The following is a 9,642-nucleotide window of genomic DNA, read 5'->3' as shown; positions in this document are numbered from 1 at the left end:
TTAAAACAGAACTTAGGCATCCACAACATAAGCTCATTGGGTCTCTGGAGCCTCTGAGACATTTTTGTTGCCTTTATCAATATGAGAAACACATGTACAGGTGGTCTTATAGCATGTGAGATAAAGGGACCACTATTAAGCACATGGTCTATGATAAATACTTTGTATCTAGAGGCAAATTGCAGCATGTAATAACCCAGAAGCTATCTTGTAGAAAATTCCTTTATTATAGTGCAAATAACTTTCAGCAGTGACATACTGTAACAACACATTTAACAACACTTTACACCACGCAGTAAATAAGAAAGTGTTTCTTTGAAAATATGTCATCATAGGAACATTGTCTTTATATTAATGCCGGAAAATGCCAAAGCTGTTTTCTCAAGGCAATAGGGCTTGATCCTTTTTTGGATATTTTTCTCTTAATGCACATGGATTTGCCATTTAACGATCATCAACTCTAAGAGTGATCTCTTAGGGAATTTTAGAGAAGTTGGCAAGATTTGAAACTGGGCTTCAAAATTTAAAAAAATAATCATTTTAAGACAATTCTGGGACAGCCCAGGAAGTAGAAGTCACTTCTGTTAACTTGATAGACACATTTACTCCAATTTTGCTGCAGATTGTCTAAAGCCTGCTTATTTCCCCAGAGCCTGATTGTTATCCCTTGATTTTGGTTATTGCAAAACTAGGGCCCTGGGTGAATATAACTCCTTATGTATGCAAATACTTTCCCCATGAAGCTTTAAATTGCACTTTCCATCCTGAATTTCCCACGTTAGACCGCTCAGGCTGAGGAGAGTGTGAACTTGTCCTCCCTAGCTAGAAATCTGGACAGTGGGCTGTAGCCCCTATTTATTAACTAGTCCAAAATCAACTCAACGCACCACTTAGATGGCTCCCAGGAGCTGATCTGGGAGTTTAATACTGCTTTTCCATACCAAGCAGCCTAAGGGACTGGCTGCTTATGAGTTTGCTGACAGGTAGAGAGAAAAGTCACTTCCAATCTCTATACTCCCCGGTCCCCTGGCTTCTGCTGAATTACACATGCTTGGCCACTCAGAAGAGTCCTCCTGGGGGGATGCTTACTGCATGGATTGAATCCAATCTTACAAATGTTTTTCAGGGTGTGCCCTAAATCTCTTGACAGACACTCCTCTAAAGTGGCTTTTCAACCCATGATAAATTGCTCACAGGCTTAAAAAAATACCTGGAGCTACAGAACAGCTGAGAAGCCAGCTAGAACATAAAGCTTTTAGAGATGCAGCTGGTCTTGGTGGACAAGTCTCTGTATATAACACCATTGAACTGTGCTAAACAGTTTCAAAGTTGAGAAGAACCCAAATATATCATCTATAAAAATTCCTTATTTTAGTTTGCTTTGTTTATCTTAGACTTTGGTTCTGAAACACTGTCTACATTCTTGACACATGAAGATGACACAGCCACTTCAGTGCCTCTGCATGTTGTGTAAAAAAACCTTAAAAGCAAAGCTAGACAAGGAGATGCCCTAATAAGACACATACACTGTACAAACAAAACCTAAATTATATATATAAATGCACCCACCCGGCATCCCTTTCTTCTCCCACTACCTGCCCAAAGCAATGCCAAAGGCCCTTCTCTCTAGGACCAACACCGAGCATCTCTAGTCTTGCAGATACATTAATAATCTGCAGCCTATTGATCGTTCTGCAAGCGCCAGGAGGCAGCTTCCCTGGAAGCATGATCACTATTGGCTGGCCTAAAAAACCTAAAATCCTGGGACTTTGTCTTTCAGATGACCTAACTGGATCCCACCTTGTTCATCAGGGAGACAGCACTATCTACTCAGAAGCTCCAAAGGCATTGCTTAGGGATATTGGGAAGGGTGTCAGAGGAAAAATTATACAATGAGCTAACAGCCTAGATTGATATAAATTATTTCTCAGTAAGTAATTTGGGGCAACTTGCTTCTGCTTTACACTGCATTCTGGAATCATTTTCATAGCATATTATTAAAAACTGATATATAGTTATTATTGTAAAAGCTGTCTATGCAATCACCTCTTATATGCTTTCCATTAATTTAATAACAACTTAATGAGCTATTATGTAAATCTAAAGAGTAGTGAGCCTTAAGGAAGCCAGCACTGTGCTAATTCACAGGAAGGAGAAAAAGCAATGCAAACAAAAGTTCACATCATCGACAAGAACTTTGAAGTTTTACCCAAGTGTTGCAAAATTTCCCCAAAAGCATTTATAGCAGTTTGTGTTAAGAAGCCAAAGTTGAGGGGTAGGAGAATATGTTCAAATTCTTTAAGGTAAAAATCCACTTATTTTATGCTTGTGATACATAAATTTCCCCCTCAGACCTAAGTTCATAATTTGTAGACATTGCTCATTCTCTGATACATTAATACATATACTAAATATAAATAAATTAATCAAGAACGCTTAAAAATCCAAGTTAACATGATGCTGTGCCAAAAAAAAAAAAAAAAAAAAAAAAAAAAAAAAACACCCAAAAAACCAAAACCAAAAACAAAAAAACAACTCCCAAGAAAACTAAGAACCAAATCTTGCACAATCTACATTCTATGTAAATACCCTGACTAAAATGTCGGTTGTGCTACACAATTCCACGTCAGTGCAGAAACGCATCGGTTTGATGTACCATTGTTGTTTTTTTAAGGTCTTTAGCACTTTTGTTTCTAAATATCACCTTGCTTTGAAATGATGAGTAATTGCTACCAAATCACAGATCATCACAAATCCATTTTAGTTTAGTCTGAATAAAATCCAGCATTACTTTGTTCTGGGCGTAATGGCTCGGTGTCTTTCTTGCGAGCTTTCTTCCTCTGGGCAAACCACAGATGAAGTTGTCATTCTGGACAGAAAGAGACAGTAATGTCTGTCTTTGTTTTTGTTTTCTTTTTAAGTCTCCGGATCTGGCTAGGACACTTCTTTCAGACATGTAGTGGTGGCACCTGATTGATCAGATTTGAAACAGAAGTGCTTTACACATCAGCCAAGTTTGGTGATCTGGAGGTCCCCATTGATCTTTATGGTGTCAATTGCAGATAATGTTTGAATACGATGGTAAAAATCAAAAAGTTGGTGTCCATCCACAAACACTCTGAAACGTGGGTGCTCGCAAAGAATCTCCACCTAGAAGAAACAAAATAATAATGGATAATTCTAGATGAACCCTGCTGGAGAGAGAAAAAACAAACAAACAAACAAACAAACAAACAAAAAAACCCAACAACATAACCACACTTCATTGTGGAGAAGAAAAGCAATGTCCAGGTAAATCTCAAACATCACAAATTGCTGAAAGCTAGCTAGGGTACAGACTGCTGGGTTCCATTCCCCCCAGCTCTCAATTCAGGAAGTCCAGAGCATAGTCTGTGCCCTCACCAGGGCTAAGGAAGGGCTGAGAACAGTGCTAAGACTGGAGCAGGAAACCCACTTTGAGAATCACTGCTCCAGACCAGTGAAAGATTTGAACAGACAGTTCCTCCCATAATCCAGGTGGAGGTATGAAAGAGCACCCATCTGTTTACATGACACTTGATGCCAAACAATCCATCCTACCTAGGGGGGTCTCTCCTGATGAATGACTGGTAGCCATTAGTAGCATCTAATAATAGTCTAAACAATCATGGTAAACACTAAGGGAGATTACACAGTAATTACCATTGGACCAAGAATGTGTAATTAACAAGGCTTTGTTAAGGCAAACAACATGGTAAAAACCTTTTCCTTCTCTTTCTTTCTTTCTTTCTTTCTTTCTTTCTTTCTTTCTTTCTTTCTTTTTTTTTTTTCTGTAATTCAAGTCACCACAGAGATTTGTTGGGATTCTGTTTGTTTGTTTTGGTTTTGGTTTTTGATTTTTGAGAAAGGGCTTCTTTATATAGCTCTGGCTGTCCTGGAACTCACTCTGTAGACCTCAGATTCACAGAGATCTGCCCGCCTCTGCCTCCCAAGTGCTGGGACCAAAGGCATGAGCCACCACTTCCTGGCCACCACAGAGTTTAAGACATGTGCTATGATGCTTTTAGAAAAGCATTGGCAGTTATCATGCAGAGACTCCGCATGTGATATTAGTCACATTGAATTCACATTACGGCTTAAATTATACCACCAAGAAGCTTATACCACCAAGAAGCTCTGGTTCTCTGGTTCACTCCGTTTTTGTAAACTTTCTTTCTTTCTTTCTTTTTTTTTTTTTTTTAAGATAGGGTTTCTCTATGTAGCTTTGGCAGTTCTCAAACTTATTCTGTAGACCAGGCTGGCCGTGAACTCACAGAGATCAACCTACCTCTGCCTCCTGAGTGCTAGGGTTAAAGGTGTGAGCTAGCAATGTTTTCCTTCTAGTCAGAAGCTCACACTCAGGAATTAGGCCTAAGGATTTAGCATCTGAGATAGCTCTGTTGAGGAACTACTTGACTGGCAAGTAAGAGGATTCAAGTTTACTTCTCTAAACTCCCACAAAAATGCCAGCTCCTGAATGCCCCTGTAACACCAGCAGTAGAATGGCGGGCAGAGACTCGGGCTCACTGGTCAGCCCAGTTTAGCCTAATCAGTGAGATCCAGGCCAATGAGATGCTGTTTCAAGGAGGTAGATGGTGGTGTTCCTAAGGATGACACCTGAATTGCCTTCCAGCCTGTAAGTGCTCAAGTGTGTGTGTGTGTGTGTGTGTGTGTGTGTGTCCACACATGGCTTACCATTTATGAACCTGGCACAGCAAGAGGGGCCCACAAGGGCTTACCTTCCTTAAGGAGGAGCTAAGGTGAGGGGTAACTTCCTAGATTATGGTTATAAGGAGAAGCAATCTCATTTCTTTTACTGATGTAAAAAATTATGGATTTTTGTTTTGTTCTATACTCTAAGGAAAGAGAGACAGTCACAGGCCTTGAGAAGATCCACAGGAAGTGCCAGGTATTAAGAGCAGTTTTGTTTACTCTGGTCTATATGTAGCACCAAGCTTTTAACCAAGGTGGCATTATTGGGATGTATGGTAAGATTCATGAAGACCAACAGCCGCATCACCAGGCCTGACATGTAAGCAAGTCCTTGTTTAATATTACTGACTTGCACCTCTTATTTGTCCCGCAGAGGAAGGCAGTGCTACTGCTCCTGATGAGACAGCAAGTTTGGGTTGTTTCCTGCCTGTTAGAGACTGATATTACCCAAGCCCAAGGGGAGAAACTTCTCAGCCACACAGCTTGTGACAAGGAGACAGACGAGCTTAATTAACCCACACGGGAAAATAAATACACAAACATGGACTCATTAGCAAAGGGAACAAGAGAAAATGAAATGATAGCCACTAAATTGTTTTAAACCCATGACTAATAAGACTTTGAGCTACTTAAGACCAAAAAACACGAATATTCTGGATACTTATTAATATTTAATAATCAATCATATAATTGGGGGTAGGTTATTTATGTGCCTAATACTGTATTGGGAATTTCATGGAAAACTATTACGAGATTAATACTCCCAGCTTGACCTGATGGCACAGGTCTGTAATTTAAGCTACTCTGCAAACTGAGCCAGGAGGATTACAAGTTCAAGGCCAGCCTGGGAATTTAGTGAGATCCTGTTTCAAAACAGAAATCAAAAAGAGGACTGGGAGTGTGGCTAAGCTGTAGAAACTTTACCTAATGTGCACAAGGTTCAACCGCCAGCACTACCCTCAAAGTTAACAAATAAATAATTAATACCTCTGCACTGGCTAAGTAGAAATATGGTTAAGTACTTAGCAATTACGTATGCATATATGCATCCATTAACTAAACATACAGGCTGAAGAGAATCAAGAGCTACTATGGCAGGCATCAATGTCTATCAGCAAACAGATCTCTTTTGTTGTTTTTTACCCCTTTCTCACGGCCAGAAGACAAGTTCCGGGCAACAAGTTTCTTGGACATGAAGAAATTCTTAAAGAGTTCTTGGCACACAGTAGATACAGAGTAAGCAGGGGCCCTGCCAACACTGCATCAGGCACTCGAGGTACCTACCCTGAATGGCTGGTCTGGGATGAATGGAAAGTAAGGGATTGCCGACTGCTCTTCGCCTCTTTCTCCTGATATACAAGAGTTTCTGAGGAGCTGCCGGTCTGTGAACACAGCTTTGAGTTCAATTGCCACATCGGCAGGAGGATCTTCAGAGTCACCACAGGTCAAGCTGATGGCAAAGCTAAAAAGAAAACAGTGTCACTTAGCCGGGGAGTTAGATGTAACATTTTAACTTGACCCAGTTCCTCCTCCAGTGGGTTCATCGCCTTTTAATGGGCTGCTACTGTTTACACAGAGTTTAAACACAGAGAAGGATCACACTCAAACCAATAGATTTTGTTACCTAAAGCAGGCTCAAGTGAAAACTCCGGTGGAACTGAAAATAATTGCAACGGAAGACTTCAAATGCCCCAGGCCACCCGTGCCTTCATCCATCTCAGAGTTCTCAAAAACAGCCACAGAAATTGACAAGGGAAACATCTTGTGAGTTTGGTTCCTATTTATGCTAACAGGTTTGGTTACAACTACAGTGTTTTAAAGCCATAAAAAAGAAAAAGAAGTCTTTTGGCTTTCTCAAGGGTCAAAGATTAACTGTAGGCCTATTTTTATCATCGCTGATATAAATAGCTATCTGGAGAGATGATGGCTAGGATTCATACACATTCTTTTCATGGGAACATGGTACTTTCTTGGCACTCCTAACTAGTGACACTGTCTGCAAGTACAGGAAGAGGAGGACACAGCTGCGGCTCACAGCGGCAGGGCTCTGTCCTTACCTTTCGGGGTTGAGATCTACGATGCCCATCACTAACACCTTCTTGCCTGGTCTCATGCCACCTTTAATGTGCCCACAAAATGGAACTATCTGCAAAGGAGGAGGGGAGAGACAGGAAGTTTACAGGTTGTTACAGAAGAGCCACGCCGACGGCCCTGAGAACCTGACCCATCAGGAAGCAAGGAAATGCACAACAAGGGAAAAGGATAAAGGCAGAGACACGGAGCACATTGATTTACCAGTCGTGGGAAGTACACGTCGGCTTGAACTGGAGAACCCAGGGAGTTGTTTAAGTGCCCATCATCAAGTTTCTAAAAATAGAAGCACACAGATTGGCTTTCCACAGTCCCTTGTTTATTAGGGAGTGAATGGAAGGATGAGGAATCAACACAAATCTGTCGGGATCCCAGCAGCCCTCCACAGACACATAGGCAGTGTCTACATATGATGCCTCTTTATAGCCCATTAAGTAACCGCGAAACAAAACCCGGCCTTTCCACCCGGTCTAAGCCTCTGATGATCCCCAGGCTCTTGAGACCGGATCAAATTCAAGGTCGCGGCCCACCGGGGAAGCAAAGCCGGTGGAGGTGGGCGGCAGGCCCCTCTCCAAGCACAAACGCACCCGGAGTCTCTGCCCCCGGGCCTGTCCTCGGGGACGTGGCTGGAGTGCAGCGACAGCGCTCCGCTTCTCTCCGGAGCCCCCGGCGCGGGACCGTTTCCAAAGGGGGAAATCCCTGACTCCGGGGCCGCGGCCCCACAGGAACCCACGTGCACGCACACGCGCCCCGCGCGCACCTGGCCGGCGCCCTCCTGCCCCGCGCCTGGGGCCCCGAGCTCCCACCCCGCGGCGGCTGACAGGTACCGCGCTTCCCGCGGCGCCGTCCGTCCGTAGCCCGCTTCCCGGCCCTCCGAGCTACCCGCCTCACGGGCGGCCGCCTCACTCACCACCACGGCGTCGCTGTCGGCCACCGACCCCGCCATGTTCCTGCAGCGAACGCCGGGGACGCGGCGGCAGGCGCGGGTCCGAGCCGGGCGCGCGCACACAGGGCGCGCGCGCACGCCCCAGGCTGGCGCGGCCGCAGGCCCGGGAGGGGGAGGGGAGGCGGGCGGCGCGGAGGTCGCGGCGGCGAGGGGATGACGGTGGCGAGGGCCGCAGTGCGTCGGCCTGGGGTGGCATTTAAAGGCGGCAGGGCTCGGCTCGGGAACCGAGAACCGGGAACAGGGCGGGGACGCGGCCCGGGCGCCCCGGCTTGCTCAGCGTGCCCTGCCCTACGGCCATTGGACCAAGGCTGGAGGCCGGGGAGGGCGGTGACCTGTCGGCGGGAAGGTGGGTGGGGCTGGGGAAGGGGGTGAAGGGAGGGCCCAGGTGGGCCAGGTGACAGGTGCTGGGGACACTCCTGGCCGGTGGCCTACTCACCTCCTTCCGCATCCTGGGGGACTGTTGGGATGGATCAGGAGAGAAGGTGGAGGACTCCAAAGAGGAAGACCCGGTATGGCTTCTTTCAGAGAATTCCAACCTAGTGGGAGGAAAGATAGTTTCACTGTCTGGAGGAGAAGGAGAATGGAGGGTCCAAGGCTTGCAGAAGAATACATTTGACCCTAAATGAAGAAGCAGCTGGGACTCTGGGGGGGGGGGGGGGGCGGGCAGATTGCTGGGCACCGAGCACCCTCTGTTCCCTGGGAAGCTCAGGAACGTGTCGAGGTCCCCGGAAGCATTCTTCAGCAGGTGCTTGGCCAAGCCACAACTTAAACTGGACACAGTCTCTGCCCTTAGCTATTTTACTTCACTTGCTTTTAGTTTAGGGTAAAGAAATCTCCCGCCATTCTTTGTGTAATCCTTCCCAGGGAATATACTCCTCTTTCACTCTAAGGCTCAGACTCTTTTATGGTATCCTGACACTAGCATAATTATGTAACTTCTCAGATAAAGCTTTATCAACATCTCCATTAGGTGACATACTCGGCTTGCCCAGTGCACTGTGTGAATCACCACAAGCAAGGAACTTGCTGCTACAGCCCCAGACGGGCCCTTTGTGGGACCTGGCATCTCTGCAGCTTTTGTGTCCCTTTATGGACCAGTGTTAATCATGGTAATCTCCGTGGTGCAGGGAGAATTAGCTGAGCATGCCTGTGATCCACAGTCGGAGCCTTTGTGGAAGTGGTTCTCAGAAATTAGAGGCTGAAGGGAGGTGTAATTGTGACTCCCATTTTTCTCTTGTTCACTAGTCAGAGCTCGAAAGTCACACCCATTAATTACGCGAAGATATTAGGCATTTGTAAGAAACTTGATATTTTAAAGTCATACTTCGATTATCTGAATTTCTAAGAGTCTAGCATAGGGAAAAATCATTGAATTATTTGCTATTAGCTACAATATTACATGGTGATTATAAAGGGCTGGTGTCTTGGGTCCAAATTCAGTCAGTTTCTTCCTTCCTTTCTTCCTTCCTTCCTTCCTTTCTTTCTTTCTTTCTTTCTTTCTTTCTTTCTTTCTTTCTTTCTTTCTTTCTTTCTTTCTTTCTTTCTTTCTTTTTGGTTTTTCGAGACAGGGTTTCTCTGTTTAGCCCTGGCTGTCCTGGAACTCACGCTGTAGACCAGGCTGGCTTGGAACTCAGAAGTCCGCCTGCCTCTGCTTCCCAAGTGCTGGGATTAAAGGCGTGCACCACCACTGCCCAGCCCAAATTCAGTTTCTTATTACTGATAGTAGCGTGCCTTAATTTCTTCACCAGACATGATGATAATTACTATGATGATCCTATCTTGAATTACTGTGCAGATTAGTAAATTGGTTCACACACCTTCCCAAAATGAGCACACAGCACATTCTAAGCAAAAGTCTTGAGTATCTGTTGTTG

The 9,642-nt window shown here is 44.8% G+C and overlaps 1 protein-coding gene across 1 annotated transcript; it reads right to left on the bottom strand.

Annotated features, from left to right (window-relative positions):
• Nucleotides 1–208: 208 nt before the first annotated feature.
• On the bottom strand, nucleotides 209–7,975 carry Lgalsl (galectin like). Its single transcript, XM_034509155.2, has 5 exons — nucleotides 7,733–7,975; nucleotides 7,027–7,098; nucleotides 6,789–6,877; nucleotides 6,016–6,193; nucleotides 209–3,150 (listed from the first exon to the last, which is right to left on the bottom strand). Exons 1-5 carry the CDS (start codon nucleotides 7,766–7,768, stop codon nucleotides 3,007–3,009), a joined length of 519 nt encoding a protein of 172 aa, XP_034365046.1. The 5' UTR covers nucleotides 7,769–7,975; the 3' UTR covers nucleotides 209–3,006.
• Between the last annotated feature and the right edge of the window lie 1,667 nt (nucleotides 7,976–9,642).

Source organism: Arvicanthis niloticus, chromosome 7 (genome assembly GCF_011762505.2).
Source record: "Arvicanthis niloticus isolate mArvNil1 chromosome 7, mArvNil1.pat.X, whole genome shotgun sequence".
NCBI lineage: Eukaryota > Metazoa > Chordata > Mammalia > Rodentia > Muridae > Arvicanthis > Arvicanthis niloticus.
This window is presented reverse-complemented; position numbering and strand designations above follow the sequence as displayed.

Bases quoted from the DNA above. Each gene is read 5' to 3' on its own strand.
- Lgalsl (XM_034509155.2), bottom strand. From the start codon at position 7,768: ATGGCGGGGTCGGTGGCCGACAGCGACGCCGTGGTG. The intron at 7,099-7,732 runs GTGAGTGAGGCG...TTCTATTTTTAG, and splicing joins CCGACAGCGACGCCGTGGTG to AAACTTGATGATGGGCACTT. The intron at 3,151-6,015 runs GTAGGTACCTCG...TGTTTCTTCTAG, and splicing joins TCCCAGACCAGCCATTCAGG to GTGGAGATTCTTTGCGAGCA.